Source organism: Drosophila tropicalis, unplaced genomic scaffold, assembly GCF_018151085.1.
Source record: "Drosophila tropicalis isolate 14030-0801.00 unplaced genomic scaffold, ASM1815108v1 contig_845, whole genome shotgun sequence".
NCBI classification, from domain to species: domain Eukaryota; kingdom Metazoa; phylum Arthropoda; class Insecta; order Diptera; family Drosophilidae; genus Drosophila; species Drosophila tropicalis.
In genome coordinates, this window is record NW_027173338.1 from 7,340,097 (window position 1) to 7,366,083 (window position 25,987).

At 34.8% G+C, this 25,987-nt stretch overlaps 3 protein-coding genes and 1 long non-coding RNA gene across 5 annotated transcripts; 1 reads left to right on the forward strand and 3 right to left on the reverse strand.

The window, feature by feature from the left end:
• Nucleotides 1–2,156: 2,156 nt before the first annotated feature.
• On the forward strand, nucleotides 2,157–4,329 carry Fic (FIC domain protein adenylyltransferase). Its single transcript, XM_068294895.1, has 3 exons — nucleotides 2,157–3,226; nucleotides 3,287–3,490; nucleotides 3,557–4,329. Exons 1-3 carry the CDS (start codon nucleotides 2,322–2,324, stop codon nucleotides 3,942–3,944), a joined length of 1,497 nt encoding a protein of 498 aa, XP_068150996.1. The 5' UTR covers nucleotides 2,157–2,321; the 3' UTR covers nucleotides 3,945–4,329.
• On the reverse strand, nucleotides 4,239–8,340 carry Acox3 (Acyl-CoA oxidase 3). 2 transcript variants are annotated; one of them, XM_068294894.1, is made up of 8 exons: nucleotides 8,206–8,340; nucleotides 7,905–8,070; nucleotides 7,458–7,595; nucleotides 6,119–6,609; nucleotides 5,307–6,055; nucleotides 5,091–5,245; nucleotides 4,746–5,033; nucleotides 4,239–4,690 (listed from the first exon to the last, which is right to left on the reverse strand). In XM_068294894.1, the coding sequence occupies exons 1-8, from the start codon at nucleotides 8,217–8,219 to the stop codon at nucleotides 4,580–4,582; spliced, it is 2,112 nt and encodes a 703-aa protein (XP_068150995.1). In that variant the 5' UTR covers nucleotides 8,220–8,340; the 3' UTR covers nucleotides 4,239–4,579. The 2 variants fall into 2 exon arrangements, with proteins under 2 accessions (XP_068150995.1, XP_068150994.1); XM_068294893.1 differs by lacking the exon at nucleotides 8,206–8,340 and having other exon boundaries at nucleotides 7,905–8,163.
• A 1,106-nt stretch (nucleotides 8,341–9,446) lies between these two features.
• On the reverse strand, nucleotides 9,447–10,333 carry LOC137581118 (uncharacterized). The gene is made up of 2 exons (XR_011033074.1): nucleotides 9,718–10,333; nucleotides 9,447–9,659 (listed from the first exon to the last, which is right to left on the reverse strand). It is a non-coding gene; the product is annotated as an uncharacterized lncRNA (long non-coding RNA).
• Nucleotides 10,334–11,970: 1,637 nt separating this feature from the next.
• Nucleotides 11,971–25,827, reverse strand: retm (real-time). The gene is made up of 7 exons (XM_068295245.1): nucleotides 25,693–25,827; nucleotides 24,115–24,544; nucleotides 15,512–16,450; nucleotides 15,186–15,444; nucleotides 14,358–14,476; nucleotides 13,390–13,744; nucleotides 11,971–13,318 (listed from the first exon to the last, which is right to left on the reverse strand). The coding sequence occupies exons 2-7, from the start codon at nucleotides 24,175–24,177 to the stop codon at nucleotides 13,038–13,040; spliced, it is 2,016 nt and encodes a 671-aa protein (XP_068151346.1). The 5' UTR covers nucleotides 24,178–24,544; nucleotides 25,693–25,827; the 3' UTR covers nucleotides 11,971–13,037.
• Nucleotides 25,828–25,987: the final 160 nt, after the last annotated feature.

Here is a 25,987-nt window from a genome sequence, read left to right on the forward strand (position 1 = left end):
AGGAAGATGGCCTTATCACTTTGACAACATAATAAGCAAGATGTTTTGGATTTTTGAGAATCATATAAAATTTAAATATATACCACAACAAGTATCATATCGAATACGTCATAGGACAAGCCGGTTCCCAAAGTCTTAATGACCTCATAATGATTCATAAGCCGGTAGCTCTCAATAGATCAGAAAAAAAATTGACAACACAAAAACAAAACCAAAACAAAAAAATAAAACAAAATACCAAGTAAAAAATAAACATTTATTATTATTTAAGCAATTTATATGCGTGATCTCATGAGACTATTGTTGCATTCTGCTATGACATTTCTGTAATGAATCAAAATGTGAGAACTTGTGTAGGGGTTGGGAGGGTCATTTTACACAAAGTCCGTTTAGGTGTTTGAATAAGAAAAGTGATTCAAAGCAATTAAGCTGAATAAGTGTATGCAAATTCGAATGACCTTGGGGAAATTTGGCTAGACTTAAACCAAAAGTTGAATTCGGAAAAGTATCTGCACATCCTCCTTTCTGTTGTTGCTCTTTGGAATTAAGAACAAGTTCAGAATTTAAACTTAACCACAAAATGATTAGCAGAAAATATTAATGCAGCTTCAATAGATTTGGATTGGATATAAAAGGTTCTTTTTAAGGGGAATCACCTGCTGAAGAGATGCCAAGTTACTACGAAACAATCATTGAAGCGAGTATATCAGTGTGGTAATTGTGTTTGCAACAAGTGGAGTTTCGTTATCAGCTAAGTCTACATAAAAGTAATCCGCTTTTCCTAAAAAAATACTTCGAATTGAAATCTTATAATTAATTTAATGATATGAGAGACTTTTCCAAATATTCTTGTTATTGAAATAAAATTGCATCATATTGTTTTCGGAACTATTATAGTATATGTATACCATACCTAGAATGTCTGATGAAAAATCTCTACTTTGAATGTTGACATAGGGTATTTTAAAGTCGTCACTAGAATCGTTGTGCATAATATTCAAGTACTTGGCTTGGTGGGGACTCTTCCCACACCTTCACCACTCATAAATCATTATGTATACCATTTCATTATGTTTTGATATCGTTTGTGACATAATGTCCACAGGCAGTCACAAAGCATCACCAATCAAAATCAAAAGATTTATGTGTGTACAATATAAATAAAAAATAAAGAAATTTGATTTTGTATTAGTCATTAACAAAGTGGATTCTAAGAAAAGATCATTCACAACAATTTTAAACGTAAATTTACTCAAAAAAAAAAAAACGCAAAAAAGTATTAATTAGCCAAGTCCGGTTGATTTGGCAGAACAAATATTTTTTGAATAAGGTCAAGTTGTACGTTTCTACACAACTCACTGGAAAACAAGTTTTAGAAGAATCATTTAGTAGGAAAATCATTTAAATACAATGTCTAAGAATTAAACACTTACTTTAAGAACTCTTACGGTAGTTAATTGGTGTGAAAAAAAATATAAAAGAGGACAAAATTTTCCTTTGCATGGTTGTATTTAAATTTAAAAACTAAAATGTTAGAGAGCATTATAACCTTAGGAAGCTATTCTATATATTTTTTTAAAGAACCATCATAGAAAATTGGTCAAATTATTAATATTAATATAATATGCAAGATATTTCGAAATATCAATTATATTTTTTTTTTTTTAATAAACTTAAATTTTTTTATTTTGTTGTCATAAATAAAATGTCTACTTCATCTAGCAATGTAATCAGGCAATTAAAAACTGGTCCTAATAAGAATAGACATTAATATATTAATTAAATTAAATAAATATATTTAATTTTTTTTTATTATTTTTTTTGTTTTTGTGAATATTAATAAAGGCATCTAAAACTTTAACCAGTGAGATTTGTTTTTGAATTTGCAAAGTATTTAGTATTTTTTTTTTTATGCCTGGTCATACTAAAACTAGGGATGACATTTAAAGAACACGGTGACTATTATATTTTATGTAAGTTTGATATATTGTTAACTTTGTTTATATATCCGAAATTTGTTTGTATATTGAAAATTTATTAAATAAGGTTTCCCGTAAGTATAAATAATTTTCAAGCCAGTGTGTGACTGCTTCGCCATCCGTGTGACTTTGTCGCAGTTGGGTGAAAATTTTGTCCATCTCTATTGTAAATCACAATATGTACGTGGTGTTTTGTTGTTAGCTGAACTTGAAGACACTTTATTTATTATCCACCAACTAATACTCTTTATATTAAAATGTTAGTGCAGTGTAAAGTGCCCACCTGTTAACCCATTATTCCAGACCAAAGGCAAAGCAAGCTGTTTAAATTACGGCCTGAAAATGCCATGGGGATTCCTGAAAAAATGTGACAGTCAAAAGGCGGAAGTAAACGGAGAGAAGGAAGAACAAGAGGCAGTACCAGGAAATCCCCACATTCAAGTTCAATTCCATGTCACCAGCTGCCGCTTTGCGTTTCTGGCCTTTTTGGCCGGAAGCTTCCTCGCATTCTCCTTCCATGCCCTTATCTCCTCGAATCTTTTCTGGCGACTCCGACAATTGCATCATCTGCCCACAGCCCATTATCTTCAGACACGAAACGAGTTTGCCGTTTATTCGGTAGACGAACTAAACGCTTTTAAGGAGTTCTATGACAGAAGCACAGCCGATAGTGTTGGAGCCACTTACACGGAAGCAGACGAAACTAACATCAAGGAGGCGCTAAGTTCGCTGCGTTTGGCGCAGGACATGTATATGGCTGGCAAGGATGACAAGGCCGCTCGATTGTTTGAACATGCTTTGGCCCTGGCACCGCGTCATCCGGAGGTCCTGCTGCGTTACGGTGAATTCTTGGAGCACAATCAGCGCAACATTGTGCTGGCAGATCAATATTATTTCCAAGCCCTCACAATCAATCCAAGCCACAGCGAGGCTTTGGCTAATAGACAGCGCACAGCAGATGTAGTACAAACATTGGATGAACGTCGTCTGGCATCGTTGGATGCAAAACGAGCTGCTCTCTCGACCATACATGAGGCTAATTCCGCACTTAGACGTGCCAAGAAGGAGGCTTACTTTCAGCATATTTATCACTCAGTGGGTATTGAGGGAAATACCATGACATTAGCTCAAACAAGATCCATTCTCGAGACTCGGATGGCTGTGGATGGCAAGTCCATAGATGAACATAATGAAATTCTGGGCATGGATTTGGCCATGAAATACATTAATGCTAGTTTAGTGCAAAAGTAAGAGCAACTTTTTTCCAGTTTTTTGAACAATATTAATTGATTTTTTTCTGTTTTTAGATTAGAGATAACAATTAAAGATATTTTGGAGCTTCATCGTCGTGTATTGGGTCATGTAGATCCCATAGAGGGTGGCGAGTTTAGGAGAAATCAGGTTTATGTTGGGGGTCATGTGCCACCAGGTCCAGGGGACTTGGCTGTGTTAATGCAACGTTTCGAAGACTGGTTAAATTCTGAATATTCCAGCTCGTTGCATCCTGTTAAGTAAGTTGTGGCCTCTCGATATGCCATTTTTTATCCTCACTTTACCTATTATCTTTATTTTCATAGCTATGCGGCATTGGCCCACTATAAACTGGTTCACATACATCCTTTTATTGATGGCAATGGTCGCACTTCTCGCCTTCTGATGAACACCCTGCTGATGCGAGCTGGTTATCCACCTGTCATAATACCCAAACAACAACGTAGCAAATACTATCATTTTCTTAAATTAGCTAATGAGGGAGATATTCGCCCATTTGTGCGCTTCATCGCTGACTGCACCGAGAAGACACTCGATTTGTATTTATGGGCTACCAGCGATCTTCCCCAGCAGATTCCCATGCTGATACAAACCGAAACTGAAGCGGGTGAGCAATTGGTGAAATTGCAATCTCCTCAAATGGCTTCCATTCCCGAATCATTCTATGAATCTGGTTCTGGTGCTCTACCCTGACCCATTGACATTTTGTTCAATGTGATTTTAGGAAATTGTTTTTTTGTTTTACATATTTATTTGGTAGTTTAATGTTTAAAATTTGTTTATTTGAAATGGATGTAAATTCAGACTGTGATCGTAATTAAGCCTAAAGATTTAACAAAAAACAAAGAAACACACAAAAATGTATTGTAAAAAAAAAAAGAAAGCGTGCTTTATACGTATGTATATACATATATGTATATAGTAAGTATTGCAAAATAATGCACAAATCAATCACCAATGTAAAACTTAGTTAAGTAATCTAAGGTATTTATGTATATACATTGATTTATTGGCCTGACCAAAGATTTTGTGCGAAACATCTAAAAAATACATAGAACATATCTTAAAAAGAAACAAATTTGCTTATCGTTTTTAAGGGAATGTTCTTGAAGGAAGTTTCTTTAAACAATTTTTTGGTAAACTTTAAAAATTGCTTCTAGCTTAAAATACCAACCAACATATTAATAACAATTATTTTTGGAAATTTGATTTCACTTTGGAATCGGAAACAAGGGACTTTCATATAATATAAAAGTACAAAACATTTTTTTAACTTAAACTAAATCTAATTAGTTATTGCACAAATGATAAGATCAATATTCACAGCTTTACAATTTGGAGCGTTTTAGATAATCCTTGTAGGTGACATCACGCCACCATTCTGGACGCTCATAGACACCAGGAGTTGAAACAATTGTCCGCTGCAGATGTTGATAGACCTAAAAAAGACAAATTAAATTCATTTTCCATAATATATTTGATTGAGCGACTTACATTGCCGTCACTCATGCCCAGAGGTGAATTCAATATGAAATCAGTTGGCGCAATGGCATCCACAATGGCAATTGCCTCATCCTTGAGCACGGGCAACAGATCCAGTATACCCTGCTGATAGAGCTCAATGTGCGAGTTATTACGGAAATAGCCGCCTTGATAGAATATAGCAGAGTATTTGGTGACCAAATTGCCACCATAGAAAGAGAGCACCTTAGTAAGAACCTCTTTCTCAGCGGAAGCGGGAAGACTTGCCACAAATTTGTAAAATACATGGTAAATTGTGCGCTGGAGATAAAAAAGGGATTAATATACATTTTCTATTGACTTTGCCTTCAGGCTTACCTCAGCATAGATAATGGAAAGTTTTTGAGCAGCAAATACTTGAATATTGTTGCGTGTTTCGAAGGCATCTTTGCCATCCCGTTGCAATTGCTCGAAACGCTTGACAGTAGCATCCAATTGCCAGGCAGTCAACCAGTTCAGAGCCTGGAGAAGATCTAACAGGAAAGAAGAGCGTAAAAACCAAAGTTTCTCTCCGTTCATTTTAATTGCACTCACTGTCAGCATTCAAAGCCTGAGCTGGCGTGGTTTCCACTCCCTGAGCCTTCACTAAGGTGTTGATGTCTTTAAGGAAGGTCACAGTGTCTAGGGGTGAAAGCTCGGCAAAATCGGCATTGCCGCGGCGCAAACCAATCAGCCAATTGGAGGCCTGTTGAATCAAAGTATTGTTTTCTCCCTCATAGGTGCAATTGGCATCATTGTCGTTTCTGAGGTCACCCAAGCCGGCTGATTTGAGGTAACCATGACCTCCGCAAGCTTCACGGCACTCCTGTATACCATCGCGAGTTGCCCATGTGGCCACTGGTTTTAGAGCCGAGGAGATGGCATGTATCTCCATGCCCAACTTTGAGGTATCCTCACCCATGAAACCTTTCATGGTCATATCAACATTCTCCTTACCAATCCACAGCGTGGCAATACGTAGAGCAATGGTATTGGCCAAATGGGGCAAAAGCCGATATTGCTGCGACTGATACTCAATCACGGGCCACTCCACTTTACTATCCGGAGGACCAAATTGACGCCGACTGACAGCATAGCGAACGGCTATGCTAATGGCCTTGTTAAGGGCCACATAGGTGATGGCTGTGATATTTACTCTGCCCACAGAGAGAGCCCCAAGCGAAGCGCCCAAACGTTTACGTTCATCCTTAATGGGACTACTATAATTACCCTCCTTATCGATGTCACCGGTTTTGGACAGAAGATTCGCCTTTGGAATGCGATACTGGTTGAACATTACAAAGCTGCAGAATATTAAAAATAATTAATAATTAATACAATCAATGTAATTCTAAGTACAAGTTTACCCATTATCAATGCCATTCAGTCCAATCTTCTCGCCCATGTCACCCACGGTGACACCAGGGAAAGGCAGCAGTGTTCTCTCATCACGAATGGGCACCAAAAATGCAGTCAAGCCTTGATGCTTATCATCCGGCACATACAACTGAGCATACACAATGGCATGAGTGCAAGTCTTGCCCAGATTGCCCACCCAACACTTGGCAGCCTCAAAATCTGGGGTATGCAGTATAAACTCCTTGGTCTGCAAATCGTAGGTGGCTCGTGTGCGCATGCCCAGAGCATTAGTACCATGGGAAAACTCAGTCAAGGCATATGCACCCACGATCCGATCATCGGCAATTTTGGCCACATATTTTCCCAAGCGGCCAGTTCCATTCGATACCAGAGTACTAGGAAACATTCCATTGGACAATGAGAACTTCACCGATGAACTGAAGTCATAACTGAATATTGCCTGACTAAAGGCCAACAGCAAATGTGGAGTGCTCAAGTACTAAAAATAAAAATTAAAACTGGTAATTTAATTCAAGTGGGAAAAACAAATTGATATCAAATGTTTAACTGATATGAAAGTTATTCATTGATAAACAACACCTGTAGATTATGCTAAATCCTATAAATATTACAGATTTCGAATTTAATTGCCTATCTAATCAAGAAATTTTCTATATCTACAAAAATATTATTCTCAGGGCCGGATTCTTAATTCCAAATCCTTTATTTCAAATTTTCAATCGCTTTAAAAAAGCTTTAAAAGAGACCGAATTTTAATAACTTTTATTACTGTCCAAAACATTAGTTTATGAGGTTTATTTGCAAATTAAAAGGTTACTTTAATTTTTTTAAGGGTTCAGAACTTTTGAAAAACCGTCAAAATGGTTATTTCCGAAGTAAATGGTTTTACAGAATTTCTGAAGAAAATCTTATTAAAAAGCCTCAGGAAATCGTTAAAGAATTCATTTAGGGGTTTTATTCGAACTCAAGAAACTTGATGGGGCCTCTGCTAAGTGGCTAATCCGGCACTGATTATCCCACACTGAGAAACCCGGATAACTAACTCTCTTTATTTGTGACGTTTCATTTGAGTGTTCAAAAGGCTTTTTTGTATAGTCATTTAGGTTGAAGTTAATAATAATCTAAGCAAATTGTTTGCGTTATCAAAAATAAATTCAATACAGTTAACAAAATCGGCTATCTATGACATCAGAATGAATACAAAAATAAAATGGATAGCCTATAAACTCGATTCTCGGAATCGTGATAGTTCGAAAAATGTTTTGTTATGCCATTATCAAAGATAAACTCGTCTAACCAGATGCAATTCGTTGTGCTAGATCTCACCTCGTTGACATCGAAAAATTTCTGCTCCCAGAGCAAATGATGACGTTTGTTGGCCAATTCTCGGGTCCTCTCCAAACTGGGTAGTTCTGGCTCCCTTTGATAATCTGGGTGTTGTTCCATCCATTGCCATATTTTGTGCTAGGAAAGCAAGAGAATGCAAGTCGAAAATGATTAGTCAATTATTAGTAGAGAGAGAAAGAACGATAAGGCGGCAACAATTTGTTTGCCAGTATTCGATTAGAACCAGGTCAAGTGAGTGAGTGTTATTTTTTATAGATAACATGAGGGGGGAGAAAAGCATTACAAATATAGAACGGGAGCAGCCACTCAGTGGCTCAGTTCATAGTACATTGCACTTCGGACCCGGACTACTTACAAATGTCAGATTGGTATGTTCATGCATTTGTATGTATATTTAATGGTTAATTGTATTTTAATCGTTCCTACCTTGAGGCGTATGTGGTCTTCACCCTCGAGTAGAATATTTAAACGCTTATAACAGAAACTCGCCCTCTGACGATATGAATCCAATGGTCCACTGCGAAATGGTGGAAAGATCTTTGTATCCTCTAGGATATTGCCCACTGGCTGTTCCGTCTCCTGTCCATTATTTCTGTAATATTCACCCAGGGAATTAACAATTTGGGTTATACTATTTAAAGAGCTATCCACTTGTTCGCTAGCCATTATACGGAATAAAAACAAAAACAAAACAAAAAACAACAACAACAACACTTTGTCGACTCACTTGAATGCAACCATGTCGATAGTTGTCGATACGATGTGCTAACGGCCAGTTCAGTTTTCAAACTAAACTGAAAACAATTCAGAGCTGGCCTATATTATTGAAAATGGTTTACTTTAGCCAAGAGATAAGCTTATCCATAAGGCATTTCATGGCCATTGTGTAAGAAATAGTCGCGTAGGCCATCCGGCGCTGCTGGCAATTTTTAAATGGGAAGGGATAAGATAAGCCAAATACTTGGAATTAGACGTTGCGAAAAAACACCCAAAAAATTTAAAAGTACATTGTCGATAACCAAATTGCAGTGTTGGAAAAGTGTGCCCGTATCGATACTTATGTTGCAGGGCTGCATAAGCGGCATGGCGGGAAAAGCTCTTTATTTTAAACTTTAAAATTTTTTAAATATACATTTAAACTTGAATATAATTACAAATACTTAATTATATATTTACCATACTAAAAGTAATATAAAGGAATCTAGCTTAGCCCAATCAAGTTCAGGGTGTTCAAAGTTCTTAATCTTATCGGGTCATTAGTGATTAGCTGAAAAAAAAAACAATTTTACACCTGCTCATGACTTATAAACCAAAATAATATACATACATACATAGGTATTGGTAAATACAAAGTTGTCAAGTAAGGTAATCAATGGTTTATGGCGTTTTATCATTGGTAGAGAAATCAGAATATGCGTTCACTAAATACATTTTATTCATTGCTTTCTCTCTCTGCAAAAATTCTCAAGTAGTCAAGAGATAGGCAAAGCCAGATTGTGTGGCTTTCTTGACTCAAGTGAATGTTATTCATTCATCAAAATAAATAGTACATATGTATGTATATAATTTCCAATATGAAATTTGATTTCAATCATTGAAGTGTTGTATTTATACAAACAAAAGTAGACGTATCATTTCGCTCCGAAGTCATGAACCATACAAAACACCCTCATCAAACGAAGAGAACGAAGTGGGTTTAGGTGGAGGCTCCTTTTTCACTTGGTCAGCAATTCGAGAATCATAAAAAATTTTATCTAAGGCAATAGCTACTTCAAGTACTGTGGAAGAAACTTGACATTTAGCAGTCTATTTTTTCTATAGAAAATTATATATTTTGACGATTAATTTGTTAATTCATGATATTGTGATTTTCGTCGGCTTTGCTTTTGAAATATAATATTTGTTTGGAAAATTATAAATGTTGCATAGTATATAATGCTTTTTTTAAAAACAATTAACATTGTGTGCTTAGTTTTAAATTTTGTTTATATTTAAATGTCAATGATTATAAGGACTTTTTCTTACTGAATTTTTTCAAATTAAGCACAGCGGCATTTGGGTCGGACCATCATTTTAAAGGATTTATAAGAATACAATCCTCCACGCCAGTGACGCCATACAATTCCTTTATTATCCAGACTGCTGCTAAATGCTCCTCCAAAATACATTCCAAACAAATTACTGAAATTAATTTTAAATTGATAGAGAAAAATGTCTTGATTTATATCTGGAGACCTACCTGTGGTGACAGCTTTTATACCACCAAGCACCAAGATAAACAAGTGCACAATTCAAGTCGGGTTTGGAATCATTATCCTTGTCATAAGTGGAAAACAATCCATTTTTTTGATAATCCAACGAGTCTCCCGCATCTCCTGTATATGCTCCCAGTGTGCTCAATTTATAGGATTCATTTTCATTTTCAATGTAAAATTCAGAGTATCTGGCGAATCGAGTATTTCCATCAAAGTCCTCCAAATGAACGTACAACTCATGGGGTTGTGATTTCGTTATGGCATGCAACTTATCGAGTCCTATGAAGAAATCATCTAAAAGATCTCCAAAGCCGTTTTTGTATTCTTGCCAATTTCGAAAGAAGCTCACACTTGAATTAGATCGACTAGCGATTACCAGATAACCTGCTCCAGCCAACTGGGCATCGCATAAAACAGGAAACGGATTGACCCGAGGAAGTTTAATAACGTAAACTCCTTCTGCGCCCATTTCCAGAGGACAGGAGGCTAAAGTCCGGGAGGGCAGCAAGCTCTGCGGTTCTTCAAAATGAGATCCAAGAATTTCATTTGAGAAGCATTCACTAATTGTAAGACAGAGTAAGCAAATCCAACCGAAGTTCATTATGGTGATAATTATACTGATTATTTATGCCAAACCAGTCCGGCTAATATACTTCCAAATGAGATGATTTCCCCATTTTCTTATATTTAAAACTGATAATGCATCTCAACATCTTTTATATAAATTGAAATAATCTTCAATCTAGTCAGTGCTTCCTGAGCCTCTCTCTCTGAATCACTCAACTAGATTAAGATTAAATTAAGTCAACTCAAGAAAGACCCATTTGGCAACAAAGCCATTTTAAAGATTAAAGTTTTATTTCAAAAAAGTTAAAGCGATCTCGAATTCATTTATTTATTTACTTGTCGATTTCATTGACAGCATGGACAGAGATCGAATTGCAAAGTTCCACTTTAATGTTTACTCTGAATCTGAAACTGCAGATTCAGACGATTCTTGTTTAGAACTCAGCGTCACTTCGCTTCAGTCTTGATTTGCTCGGTACACGAATAGGACATATTTTTTGGGTCTCAATATATAATAGAAATAAGATTTTCATCAAATTCAACATTTAAAGGAAACACAACACAAATAAATCATTAACTAAAAACGTGATTTAGGTCTTTAAAAGAAAGTTAAAGTCCTCAAGATGACAGAGGAAGTGACAATTGATATTCTAACTTGTTTGATTAAGAATGAAATGACTTTGAAAGAACAAATAAAGTCCTTGAAAGAACAACTTCAAGCAAAAAAGAATCAAAGGACCATAGGCACTCAAACGAATGCCAACGACATCAACACGGACCAATCTTTCGAAGCCATCGACTCTCTAGAGGAATTTAATGGTAACGTCAAGCAATACTATTCCTGGCGCGAGGGCGCATACCATTTAATGAAAAAGTATCCCAAGGGAAATCAACATCATGCTACAGCTCTGATCATCTTGAGAAAAAAAATTACTGGCAAGGCTAATAAGACGCTTTTGAAATACAAAACGCCTTTGGATTTTGGTGCGATTTTAGCACGTCTGGATTTGGCATTTAGCGATAGAAGATCCATATATATAATCGAACAGGAGCTCAAATTTTTACGCCAAGGGAAATTGTCTGTTCTACACTTTTACAACTTGGTGTCCAAGAAATTGGATCTACTTATTAATAAAACAATCATTGCCTATGGCAAGGATGAAACGTTTACAACTCAATTAAATGCCAAGCACAGGCAAACCGCTTTGAGTGTATTCATCAAAGGTTTAAATCCTTTACTACGGGTTTACGAACTGCAAACTGCTCTAGCTAAGGCCTTGGAGTTTGAAGAATTCGAGCAATTCAACCATAAGAATATTATCAAACGAATTTAACTGCTAAGAAATATTAAAAAAAAGTCTATAATTTGGTAATTGGAAAATAATGTAAAGAAAATTTCTCAATTCTAACAGAATCTTTCACTTAAGGCAAAAACTATTGCCATATGGCTTCCACAAAGTTATAACTATGAATTAAGTTAATAAAACTCTTTAAAAATCTTTAATGTTATGTATTTAGTTTAAATTATAATTTGGTCAATCATAATGAAAACAAAATTAAAATATAAGTGTTTTTTAACACAAACGGTTTCCGAAATTATTTAGTTTTCTGAATTTTTTAAATCTTGACCAAATTAAGCCCATTATTTTCTATTATTAATTGAAATATGATACATTTTTATAAGGCTAAACTGGCCCATTGTTTTATTGATCTAATTAATTTGTAATTTAATTTCATATTTATTGAGAACTTACACAGTTAGTTAACATGCAATTTGCTGTTGGTATTTCACATAAAATTCATGGCTATTTATAATTATTATTATTAGTTATCTAATGTCGTTAGTTTTTGTATTAATATATTGATTGATTATCAGATTTATATTATTATATTGGTATTGGATTTTTGCAGCAATTGTTCATAGTCAAATAAAACACAAATTGTATTTTAATTTCATTTCATTTCCTTTTCGATATTGTACTTGAGTTTTGGTTTAAAATCATTTTGAGATATTACTTCTTTTTCTTTTGTTGTTGTTTTGTTTGTTTCTAAACTAATTAGGTAACATGTAGTCGATCAATTTGAGTAGTAGTTAGTAGAGATATATGATTTTGTTGTTGGTTTTTGTAAATCTCAAAAAATCAGTTGGCATATAAAAAGCATTAAAAAATTTTGATGCGCTACAAGTATTACGTTTCCATATATCTATTGTGTATACGTATCTCTATATAGAATTATAAATATATTTCTTGTTTTTTGTATATGTGGCTACTGTAAATATGTTGCTAAAAATGGACTAATTGACGATTTCAAATCAGAATAGTGATAAAAAATTTGTTTCGAATGATATTTTGTTGGTTTTTCTTTTTTTTGTGGATACAACCGTTGCATAAAAGTCGACTTTTGGCTTATGATTATGACAAATATATAAATTGCTTATACATATTTATATATATATATATATATATAGAAATAAAATTGCAAAATGTATGTATAAAAAATTAAAAATATAAACTAGCTAAAATCAAAATTGAACTAAATAATTTGCTAAATTAACTGCTAAAAATAATAATCAACTTAATTAAAGAGATTGCAACTATTTGTCTTAAAAAAATATATCCGGCGTATCAAACAGATTTAAGCTCTTTTCCATTAGTGTGCCCGAGAGCAAATCAGTTTCCAGCTGCTCCTTGTGCTCCTGTTGCAGCTGCACCTGCTCCCCGACATTCGTTTCATATCATCGACTCTGACAAGAACTGGCCGCCGATGAGTTGGATGAGAAGGCCGATTGCAAGCTAGTCATCGAGCCTTTATAGTTGACAGAGCTAAGAACTTCATAGAAGAGATTGAGTTGTGCTCCCGATGGACTAAACCAGTGCATCAGATAGCTATCATTGTGATGCATTACATGTGAGCCCTGAACGCTCTCCTTGTGCCGACAGATTAGAGTGGGCTCTTCCCGGAAATAGTTGACCCCCTCGGCAAAGTCCTGTAGATCAAAATAGGAGACAGCGGCATCTAAGTAGAAAAGAATGTAATGTTAGAAATTGAAATTTTACCACATTTCTTAAGTATCTGCAACTACTTACCAGTCTTTTCCGGCACTTCTTCTGTCACTCGATATAAAGTAAAGTGTAGATCATTGCGTAGCACATCAAAGTCCCAGGTCAATACACTTTTTGGATCTTCGTTACGAATGAGCAGCTCATGGCTAAAGCCAGCTTTTAGCTCCACAGACTTGTACAAATTCTGATGATCATGTTGATGGGCAGCCGACAAACGCTTCACTGTTTCTACAGGCTTATGAGCAATGACCTGTCCAACACCCTCACCATCAGCATCAACATCATCACCATCGCCTTCGCCTTCGCCACCATCATTATCCTCAAGAGAGGTCATTTTATATAGTGTTTTAGGCACAAGTCCTCCCTCATGAATCATAGTCTAGGTAAAATATAGATAGAAATAATCAATGAATAAACTATGTTCCATGTTTTTTAATATTTTATCAACAGTAATTTGCTAAAAGATGCTGAGCTTGGCAGCAGTTTATTGACCTTGGACATGAAACAATATGAAAGGATTGCGGAAGCAGCAGCTAAATGCAGCTTTTTGGACTTGACAATTATTCAGTTTTGCAACACAAAACACACAAGAACAACAAAGAACAAGAAGTGTAAGAAGACAAAGAAAAAACAAAGAACAAATTTACTTTGCAAGTTATACAAAGAGAAACGGAAAGAGAAAATAGAGAGAGAGAGAGAGAGAGAGATATATAGAAAGAAAGTAGAAAGGAGGCTGCTTACACAATCGCATTTAGCTAAATAACAATGCGTAAAATACTTTTGATTAACTTGTTCCCCATGCCACATATGCTGAATCTCGTTCTAAATTAGTTCAGAAGTTCAAAGTGGAAGGAGAAATGTTTAAACAAAGAATACGGAATATTAAAATAAATGAAATATACAACCAAAAAAAAAAGGAACCCAAATGAATGATTGTTATTTGTAGAGTTTCATGGGTAGAGGTAATTTGCATTTACTTTGCAATAACTTACTTTGCATCCGCCACCCAAAAAATCGGGCACAATTTCCTCATCAATATACTGAACTAAACCCTCCTTCATATGAGCAAGATCGGGACCATAGAATAGAAACTTGGAGCGGGTGTGTTCATCTGTAATATTAAAAACAATTTAAAGTTAATTTAAATTCTTGAAACAAAAGTTTTCAAATGGTTTAATAGACTTTAAGACTTGGCCATTTTTCGTTACTTATATTCAACTACAGCAACTAATTTAAGAATTTCCATATTTCGATCACACAACTTAATTTTTTCAGTCTATAAGGTCGTTAAGTATCCTAAGCTATTCCTGTGTACTAAGAGGTTCTCAGTGTTAATAAAAAATAATGATAACTCAAAGTTGTGATGTTTAAACTGTAGAATGCACTTAATACAAGCTATTAATATTTTTGTATTTTATTCTCATAAAAGAATAGAAGACTAATTAGATATCCAAGCAATCACATTATACAAATCAGTGATTAGTATAAGGGCAAGTGATTAAAAGATTGAAAGGGTTTGCCGAGGGTTAACTTTAATGTTAATGTGCTTAAATCGAAAGCCACGTTTATATATTTCAGGCCTGTATCCTATAAAGTAGGAAATAATGAATGAAGTCGAAGTAATTGCCGACTACCTATTTTATATCTTTGAGGGATCATTATTTTTTGATAATAAATTAAAGTAAATGTTAATAATTTCTTAATGATAATTGCGTAGGCACGTGGCGAACTTTTAAAATGAGGTCAATATTAAACCATAAAAGCGTAAAAAAAGAGTACATATTTCCCCTTAATTATAAATCTAAAAAAATAATACTGACCAATAAAAGTGCTAACAATGGTCCAAGCAATGGGAAATACCCGTGGTGCCCGCACAACCAAGACGCGTCCCATGGTCTCGGGATAGTTCCTCTCCACAGTCTCGATGATATAGAGCAAAGCCTTAATGCCTGGACGCCATAAATGACGCATTGATAGACCCTCAAGATCAACTAAGAGTGACCAGTTCAAGACCGGCTTATCCAGACGTTCGGCTGATTCGTTAATCTTCTGTATGCCCTCCTCGCAGATATGAAGTGCCTTAAAATTGAAAAACGAGCAGAAATTAATATGAGAATAAACATATCGTGGCTTTTTTTGTTTTTACCAATTTTAAAAGTCCCTCCATGCCCAGGGATTTAAGAAGACCTTTGACGTCCATGTGACCCAAACGTAAAATATAAATGGGTCGACCATCCTTATCATGATGATGCCAGCCACCAGGAAAATGTTCTACAACCACAGCGGGTTTGGAATACTCTTCCAATAGCTTATCAATGCGATGCTCATGTCGCCATTTCAGGGAATCACAGAGCATCGAAAAGGCCTGACTGACATGCCAATCTCTGGCTGACAAGAAACGCAAGATGGTCTGATAACTGGGCATACGCTCCAAGTCATCGACACCATCAAGCATTTTTCTCAGCTCCAGCAATTTAGATTCCTGCATCGGTGACAATTGCCCCAGATTTCGAGCAATGAAATCACCATCAAGCAAAATGTCATGCTCATGATCGCTTGTCGTTGTCGTTGCTGTTGGAGATTTGGGTGCATCCAAGGGGGGCACCCAACGATCCACATGGGTAACACCCTCTTCCTTCAACTGGTTAATGAAAAACTCAATAATCTCCTTCCCCTTCAATGTGGTCTGCGTGTATTGCTTCATGCCCATCTTTTCCATGGAATGCTCAAAGCCAAAGAAATTCTTAATATCCAGCGTGGCTGTCTGATCGAAACATGTCCATTCCGAATTATCTGGATGGGCATAATAGCGACACCTCTCAAAGATCTCAATGCGTGACGAGAAGCTCTCATTGACCGCCTCGATGCTGAGTGTTCGATTGGTTCGATCCAAATAATTATGTTGCAAGAAGAATACGAAATCCACGCCAATTAGCTTCTTAAATATATATGGAGCATCCACAGCCAATTTACAGCGACGACTTGTATTCCGTTTGGCGCCATTTTCCAATACTTCATCCTTGATAACATCGCAGTCCAGCACAATTGGCATTTGTGGGCATGTGGGAAAGCGACGTTCATACGCCTGAAAAGAGCCAAATAAGACCAAAATGTTTAGCAAAAAAAAAAAGAAAATAAATAAATCTAAATATATGTTATTGTCTAGGCATTATGCCAATTGTCCTTGAATCTTGGCCAATTTATGAAATTGAACTTGAACTTGGCCCATCAGCTGATGGCTGCTGTTGGTTAGTCAAAATAATTGGCAAATTTTACACGAATCATTCGACTTCTTGTTTGGTTTACTTCTGGCATAGGTCACGTTATATAAGAACATTGCAATAAATTCTTATCTTCGTATAACATAAATATGCCAAAGTTCAAGTTATTTATAAACTTCCAAATTTTTGTCATAAATATAGAAATCTATTTAAATGTTGCTTTCAATAATCTTATTTATTTATAAACTATAATCTGATGTAGCTAAGTAAATATGTCTCTTTATTTGGGAATTTCCATTTATTTTTGGCTAATATCAATATTTATTTCTTCTTGGGAATTTCCCTATACTTATGTCTAATAATAAATATATTAAAAGAACCCTGAGTTTTTTCAATTTTTATACTTAATGTATTTCTGATTAAAACTTGTTAAATTTATTGATATTTACGTTGTTTTTCAATTAATTTAAAAGATTTCATTATATTGCGGCTTGAATTTATAGTCTTAAAATTTATAAATTTTGTTAAAAACCTTCTTTCATTTTTTATATCTTAAGTTAAATTTTTTTATTCTAGTTGAAATGTTGAGTCATAATCAGCTTATGAAGTATTTTCGTATTTCATGTAAAATTTGTTTTGATTCGATTAAAGTGAAATGGAACAATATTTGAATTAAGTTTGCTTTTGTTTTGTATTTTATATTTATTTAAACTCCCATATTACGATATTTTAAAAATTTACCTAATAGAGTTTTCTTTTTCTCTATATTTGTTTTCCTCTTTTTGTCTTCTCAGGTTTTACTCTTTAATAGAGTAAAAGCAGATGCCTCAAATAAAAAGTTTTCCTCATTTATTATAAAAAAGTTCTTTCTTTCACCGCTTTTGTTCTTGTTTTTGTGTTCAGCAGCGTAATAATCTTCAGATATAAATAATATGTGTGAAGCACTCAAACATACACTGAAAAAACACTCTTGGTTAGTTTAGAAACTTCTCTAGAGATACATACGAATATTATAGACTTTCTTTCTTTTGGTTTAATTCCAAATTTCTGCAGTGTTTTCAAATACATGGACATAGATGTCTGCATGAATATATTCAAAACGACATTCATTCCAAAGTCGAACTAAATAAAAAGGTATAAAGAGAAACTCAAAGTTTTCGAGACAATTATATATTTGCTTTTTAGTCACACTAGTAGAAATTTTAAAAACAAAAGATGAGTACAATTGAATATGTCATTCATACAAATTTGTTCGAATGATTTATCTGGATTGCTAGTCCAGATTTTTGAGTATCTTCGGTTGTGTCTCAAACTTTACTTGCTACTTTACTTAGTCTTACTTATTTTGATTTGTCTTTCTCTTTTAATTTATCCAATAATATTCAAATAGACTATTCATTTTTTATCGTCGAATGCAGAAACCCTCTTAGTATACACACACACACATATGCATACTTCTCTTTCTCTTTATGAACAAATAAACAAAAGAAAAGATTTGAAGCACTTTTTTGTTTCTACTACGCCGCATTCTTCACATAAGTTTTTTTTTTGTGTGTTTGTGTGTGTGTTTACTTATATTTATGGGATTGTAATTTATCAGTTTATCTAATTTTTTTCTACGTAATTCCCCCACATTCACAGTAGAACTTTAATATGTATATATTTTCACCATGTGTTTCGACATACATAAAAATTCTCACGCTAGCACTTCATTGATTTTTAAATTTAAAAAGAGAAAACTTTCCCCTTCAACATTTTAAAAATAAAACACAACAAGCATTTAGTACACACACCAACAACAACAACTACCATAAAAGTAAACTTTACTTTATTGTCCTCTTGTCAAGGACGAACATGTAAATAGGGGAACGCATTCAAGGGAGTTTAGTTGGCGCCCTAAAAATGTTTCATATGCGTTTGGTTTGTTATTCAATTAGCCACACACACACGATATTTTTTAGATAGTACATCAGCAAATATTGCTTTTTAGATAACAAACTCTAATTGATTAATCGAATTTTTAACCTGATTTCAAGGGATTATTTGTAGTGACTGTTTCAACCATTTCTCTGGCACCTCATAATTATGTATTGTGTATAATTATTGAACTTCTTCTTCCGATATTCCGTTCCTGTCTATACTGGCGGCGGCCTATGAAGCAAAAATGTCCTTTAAAATCTTGCACCGAAAAGGTCACAGTTTTTAGAGGCCAGGCCCGCATGTGATTCCACCTCCGTGTGTATGATAATTAAACTCTGAAGCTCCACCATAAATAATTGAAAAGTTCAAGGCAGCAGCAGCTGTCAGTTGGCTGGGAAAATGAAAGCAAATGAACAACTTGTTGTTCTGCTAAACGTGCCACACAACACTGAATTATTGAAATGCTGTAAAACCCAGAAACGTGCAACGGCTCACATGAGTCGTTGCCGTAAAAGATATTGAAACATTTACGACTCGTTTATATACTGGGGCTAGGACGAGGAAGAAACAACAGTTGATATCCTTCTTACGGTAGTCCAACATTCCCTTGTTTGCATAGAATGTTTTGGTGTCCTTGGGAAGAAAAAAATTCTAATTGGCCATTAAAAACTTTTGCCGGTTCGTTGCTCAGAGAGTCTTAACTCTCAAGTCAATCTCTTGCCCTATGCTATGTGCGTCCGTGCGGTGGGTGGTTGGATGTGTATGGTTGGGTGCAGGGAGGCAAACAGCAGCCTGTGGGTTTGTTTTCGCTGTTTTTGTGTTTAACACTTCTAAATATAGAAAGTGTGCAAAATTCGCTTGGCTCATGTGACGTATACGTAATGAAACTTCTGACTGAATGATTGACGGGAACTTGACGAGAGCGTTCGTTGTGTTGTTGGTTGGCCAACGAAGTGAAATTGTATGGCCTTGATCTACACACACAAACAAGCACACTCCCAGTTTGTTATAACGCCTATTGCGTCAATATGAAATAGATACTAATAGCCGACCTATTAAACATAATGAATACATTTTTCAAGGTACAATCCCACTCTCGTTTTTATCCTGGGAAGGTATCCATTTACCCTTATTTTAAGTAAACCAAACCTTTTTAATACTTAAAACCTTTCCTTAAACCAGGTATTAAATGTAAATATTTAAAAAAGGGATATCGGATTATTTCAAACTAATACTATAACGCAAAAGTCTAATTTTTGTATACATACATCTAAATAAGCTTCGATTACCGCCCCCAAAAATAAAAACATATTAGCAAAAATTTAATTGAGAACATTCTAATGATAACGCGGCAAATATCTCTTTATTGTGTACAACCCTTTTACCAAAGGCATACATTTTTCTACTAATTAATTGTCTCATAAATTTATTGGAATGACTTCTTGTTATGACTGGTAATTTCTTAAACCATGTGACTTTGGTTGATTGCCATTTTAAAAACACAAATAAATTGAATAGGAAAAAAATTTGCCTAAGCAATATACTTAGTAAACAAGGAACCAGGATAAGCCTAATTGGTTGACTCCCCTTTCTACCACAAAAACAAAAAAAGCAAAAAGGAATTATAAACATAAATTTTAATAATTTTGTTAAATTAAAAAATATTTGATAACCAAACATAAAAACATACATGAACACAAGTGTGCAAAAATCGATATTTTTTCTACCTACTACGTGTATAGGCATATAAATATCATTAAATATTTTAAAAACCAAATCAAATTGATAATGTAGTTAAAAAGATTAAGGCAATATTCGTCACCAAACAGAAACGGGATAATATGATCTGATATGTTGTCTAATCAAAATAGAAAGCCTCTGAAAAGTTTGTCTAGTTTCGTTCCACTGTCCAATTAAAGCATATAATATGTTGTCTGTGGTCGTAACTCCCATTTCCTCTCTTCTCTTTCTCTTTTTGCCCATAAGTATGTGTTTCCTGGCCTCTTTGCCACGTAAAGTGGAAATCGGGAAAGGGAATGGGAATAGGTACGGGAGATGGGGATGGGGACAACAACGTGAGTGAGCATCCATTGAACACCAAAAAAGAAAACGTGACAATCATTCGTTCAGTGGGTGATAGTGGGGAGAAGATCATATAAAGCGATTATTTACTGTTAAGCCAATTAGTTTTTTCAATTTATTTCGTTTTTTTTTCCTTTTTGTTGTTTTTACTTGAGCAGACAGGGTGAGTTAGCAATATACATACAGTGGTGGTCAGCGTGTAAGCCCCTTTTTTTTTTTTTTGATTTTAAATTTGATTTTCTCGGCTCCTAAGAAACTTAATGAAGAAATTTTTTCAGTTATTTGTTGGTTATTGTATTTAGAATCTGACACGTAATTATTGTCATTCCAGCTTACGACGTTTTTTTACAGGTGCGTTTGAAAAAAAAGCTCCCCCAAAATGTTTGACAATAGTTTAGCCCGGTCATTTCAAAATCTTTAATATTATAGTTAGACATGTGTATTCTTTGAAAAAGTTGTAGATCTAGGTAATCTAAGATAAACTGCATACCAAAAATTTTCATTTTAGCCCCAGTATTTATTTTGGGGCCTATCGAAATTTCGGGATTTTGTATGTATTTCTTGAGGTCTCTTTGTTTGGCGACGTTTTACGATACCAATTTAAACTTAAGTATTATTTTCTTATTCTAAGTATGAAAGTGAATTGAATTTCCCGTCAAATGATACATGTTTCATAAAAATCCGACAACAATTAGATTGATTTCACCGCCCATACTTAAAAAAAACCAGGTAAGCAAAATTTCCCATACATGCATGCAAAGAAAGAGACGGAGGATGTGTGGGAAATTTTGCTAGTTCTAGTCTTTTTTTAAGTATGGGCGATGAAATCAATCTAATTTTTGTCGGATTTTTATGAAACATGTATCATTTGACGGGAAATTCAATTCACTTTCATACTTAGAATAAGAAAATAATACTTAAGTTTAAATTGGTATCGTAAAACGTCGCCAAACAAAGAGACCTCAAGAATTACATACAAAATCCCGAAATTTCGATAGGCCCCAAAATAAATACTGGGGCTAAAATGAAAATTTTTGGTATGCAGTTTATCTTAGATTACCTAGATCTACAACTTTTTCAAAGAATACACATGTCTAACTATAATATTAAAGATTTTGAAATGACCGGGCTAAACTATTGTCAAACATTTTGGGGGAGCTTTTTTTCAAACGCACCTGTAAAAAAAACGTCGAAAGCTGGAATGACAATAATTACGTGTCAGATTCTAAATACAATAACCAACAAATAACTGAAAAAATTTCTTCATTAAGTTTCTTAGGAGCCGAGAAAATCAAATTTAAAATCAAAAAAAAAAAAAAAAAGGGGCTTACACGCTGACCACCACTGTATGTATGTATATATGTTTGTGTTTCAAGTCATTGACATTTACATGAACATTCGGTCCCAGTCAGCAACAAATAGCAAAAATATTTTTCATAAAAAAACAAACTGATAACATATGGCGAAGAAGAGGGGGAGGAGGGGCCCATAATCATTACAATACATTTTAATTAATATTAAAATTAGATAAAGATTAACAGCTTACTAATTAAAAAGTTTTGCTAGTTTCTTGCACATCAATGGGATCAGTAAAAAGGCATATTCTTTTTAATGTTGTACTTATTAAATATTAGTTCAGCTGCAAACATTTTGGCGGCTTTAATATGGGATTTCACCCTCTATGTGCATGGTATAATGACATTTTGGCCCAGGCCATAAAGATTCTTCTAAGCTGTAGATGTGTTCCAATTTACTTACCACTACCTTGAATGCTTTGTGGTTTTATTTCACTGACTTATGCCTAACATTTACAAAGTGCAGTGCAGAAGTGTTACCGAATGATAATGTTTAAGTAAATTTCTTTAGAAACTGGACGGAATACCAAAAAGATGTGAGACTTTTCGGTAGATTTTTTTTATAGGTCTCGACAAACTGCATACCGTCACAAAATCACAGACGTATGAGTTAAACATATGTTCATTTGGAGGATTTCGAAGGAAACACTTGATTCGCCCGATACGACGAATTTTATATTGAAAGTGAAATGCATCGTAAAGGCTGAGCACATTGGGAACATGTAGTGGAGATACAGGACACTCGTTGAGTTACCACCAAGTTTTCCACATACGACAAGGATAATGATCTAGAGTCTAGACAATACTCATTGAATTATTCACTGTCCCGACTCCGTGCTTGGTAGTATAATGGTTGTACATTGCGCATCTGCGCATTTATTAAGCATACTTAATATGGAGTCTCTAGCTAGAATGGTCTTTGAGATAAAGGTTTTTTTTAAATAGCGGGGGTGGAAAGGGGCGTGGCAAAAATTTGATAATAACCTTATGTACTACACGAGTCAATATACTAAATTTGGTGCCTCTATCTTTTATAGTCTTCGAGATCTACTGGTTCATACAGACGGACAGATGGACATGGCTAGATCGACTCGGCTGTTGATACTACTGATCAAGGATATATATACTTTATGGGGTCGGAGAAACTTCCCTCTGCCTGGTACACACATTTTGGCGACTTTAATATACCATTTCACCCTATGGGTGCATGGTATAAGAACGTTTGCTTTCGAGGCGTTCTTATCTACGATTAGAGTCCATGTAAAAGGGTCGGCAACTGAAGTGTAAAAGTATACATATACATATAGAGTATATATGGGCGCAAGTGTTACGTTTATCATTTTGGATTTTCACCCCTTCAATAATAATAAATTTGGATAAATAAATAAAAATAAGTGCGTCAATTGCTATCAGGTATGTGGAAATATATGTACATATACATACATACATATATTTAATTAGTTGATGGCTGATGACCTCCCCCCGCAGTCTCCGTTGAATATGCGTTATCAGTTCGAGCAATTTTATGTATTAATTCTTTTATTATTATTATAATATTTTTTTCGCTAATGTGTCTCACTTGGTTTTATTGTTGCTTTTGCTGTTGTTGCGCGAAATGGGGCATAATCGCTTATTTCCTGTGTCTCAATTGTTGTCATCTATCTCTATCTCTGTGTCTGAGGCGGATCTTGAAATGCAAAACACGAACTGAGGGCAACCCTTACCGCCTGCCCCTTACCCGAGCCATCCAAACCCCCCCACACTCAAAAATATTTGCCCTCTACTTGGAAAAGCCGTTTGAAATCCATTCATGAAATTATACGTCTATATATACATACATATGTGTACGTACATATGTATATGTATGTACATACATACTGGTTATTCAATTCACAAAGCCAGCGAGTAAGAAAGGGTGAGAGAAAGAAAGCAATCGAGAGAGACAGAGAGATCAAGAGAGATTTGCTTTCCAAGGTTAATTTTGTTAAAGATGCATCGCAGTTAATAATAAAACGCTAACAACAACAATGACAATACGAAATTCTAATACACAATTAGTTGTGGGTGGTAAGGGCGATTGAGACACGCCTATGAGCCTGCCTACTGCAAAAATTAACCGTTATAGATACATACATACATACACACACGAAAATATATGTAGATAGACCTACCTTCATCACTAATTCAAAAGGATATTTGTAGACCCGAACAGGCGATTGAAATTTTTGCACCATTTTGTTTGCTTTTTCTTGGTTTGTTGCAGTTGGCCACTTGACACTGGTTAAAAATCAATTTTCACTTATTGCACTTTTCCTCAGCCTCCTTCTTGTTGGTATCTCTCCGTGAGGGTGTGTGTCTGTGTTCTTCCTTCTGCTAGAAGACGCCTTGAATTTTGATGCGTTTTATTCAACTAAGTGAAATTAAAATAATTCACTTCCATTTGTTTTCTGACAGTAAAATTTATGCAAGAAACAAATATTTTTTCTGGTTTTATTTTTTGTTTACAACATTATATTTTCGGTTATTATTCTTTTTGTTGCCAGAGGTTTTTCCGTCAAACAACCAAGCAGTGTTGCCATTTTGGCTTATTTTAAGCTAGATCTGGATTATTTCAAAATGAAATAGCTTGGAGTGGTTAAAATGCTTATAGCTTGAAATCTAGCTTATTTCAAAATTCAAAAAGCTTATTTTGGTTTTAAAAAATTTCTACATAAAGATTTTTTTAGAAATTATGGTAAATGTTTACTATTACTACTCGGGCCCAAAACGCCCTTAAACTACATAATTTTGGTATCAAACGAAAGAGAAAAATTCCACGAGCACGACTTCAGGTGCGCCTTGGCGATTTATTTCGTAGTTTTTGAGTAATTAACAAAATAAAATTAATATTTTTAGCGGGACTATAGCTAAAAGTAGCCGGAAACGGCTAAAAAAAGTGGTAAATGTTTACTATTACTACTCGGGCCCAAAACGCGCTTAAACTACATAATTTTGGTATCAAACGAAAGAGAAAAATTCCACGAGCACGACCTCAGGTGCGCCTTGGCGATTTGTTTCATAGTTTTTGAGTAATTAACAAAAGAAAATTAATATTTTTAGCGGGACTATAGCTAAAAGTAGCTTTTTCCGGCTAAAAAAAGCTGTTCAATTTTAAGATGGTGTTGCCAAATGCCGAATTTTGGATACTCGAATACGCGGGCTTTTTGAATCTTTTGTTCGCACTATTCTCAACAAACGAAAATATTGTTGAGTTTACAATATTTCTTGATTTTATGGAACAAATATAGTTTAGAATACAATATTCGGCTGCCAGAGCAGCCAAATATTCCTCGACTTTAGAAATTAGATTAAAATATTTGGCTACCAGGGCGGTCAAACAGCGCGCCAAATAAAAAATAGCGTTTGACAACACGGAAATCTAGCTTTACCCGATTTTTCCACTTTTCAACACTGAAATCTCGAGTAGTAATAGTAAACATTTACCAAAAAAGTTGTTAAATTTTGAGATGGTGTTGCCAAATGCCGAATTTTGGATACTCGATTACGCGGGCGTTTTAAATATTTTGTTCGCACTATTCTCAACAAACGAAAATATTGTTGAGTTTACAATATTTCTTGATTTTATAGAACAAATATAGTTTAGAATACAATATTCGGCTGCCAGAGCAGCTTTATTCTTTTTTTTCGCTGGCTTTATATTAACAGTTAGGCAGTGGTATTATTTTTGTTTTGCTTATTATTATTATTACCGTTTCTCACTAAATTCACTCGATTTGTTTTGTTATTTTTGTTGTTGCAATTGTCTCTTATTTGCCACAAAAATATAAATTTTTAGCCGCACCTTGAACCACGACACTTGCTGCCCGCCTGATTGCTGAAAATGTACTGAGACTGAGACATGAAAATGTGAGACTCCTCCGAATATGGCCCGAGTCTGCTGGCCAGACCAGACCACGACGACACTCGATTTTAACCGCGGCGAAAGCGAATTGCTATTGGAACAGTGAGCACTCCCTATGTGGTTCGATTCTATAAACACGAAAC

Excerpts from the sequence above, each read along its gene's own strand:
- Fic (XM_068294895.1), top strand. The coding sequence starts at position 2,322 with ATGCCATGGGGATTCCTGAAAAAATGTGACAGTCAAAAGGCGGAAGTA. Across the intron at positions 3,227-3,286 it reads AATGCTAGTTTAGTGCAAAA|ATTAGAGATAACAATTAAAG; the intron begins GTAAGAGCAACT and ends TTCTGTTTTTAG. Across the intron at positions 3,491-3,556 it reads AGCTCGTTGCATCCTGTTAA|CTATGCGGCATTGGCCCACT; the intron begins GTAAGTTGTGGC and ends TTATTTTCATAG.
- Acox3 (XM_068294893.1), bottom strand. The coding sequence starts at position 8,144 with ATGGCTAGCGAACAAGTGGATAGCTCTTTAAATAGTATAACCCAAATT. Across the intron at positions 6,610-7,457 it reads AATTTTTCGATGTCAACGAG|TACTTGAGCACTCCACATTT; the intron begins GTGAGATCTAGC and ends TTTTATTTTTAG. Across the intron at positions 6,056-6,118 it reads CTGAATGGCATTGATAATGG|CTTTGTAATGTTCAACCAGT; the intron begins GTAAACTTGTAC and ends AATATTCTGCAG.
- retm (XM_068295245.1), bottom strand. The coding sequence starts at position 24,177 with ATGGTGCAAAAATTTCAATCGCCTGTTCGGGTCTACAAATATCCTTTT. Across the intron at positions 16,451-24,114 it reads CTTTTGAATTAGTGATGAAG|GCGTATGAACGTCGCTTTCC; the intron begins GTAGGTCTATCT and ends GGCTCTTTTCAG. Across the intron at positions 15,445-15,511 it reads TGGAGGGACTTTTAAAATTG|GCACTTCATATCTGCGAGGA; the intron begins GTAAAAACAAAA and ends TTCAATTTTAAG.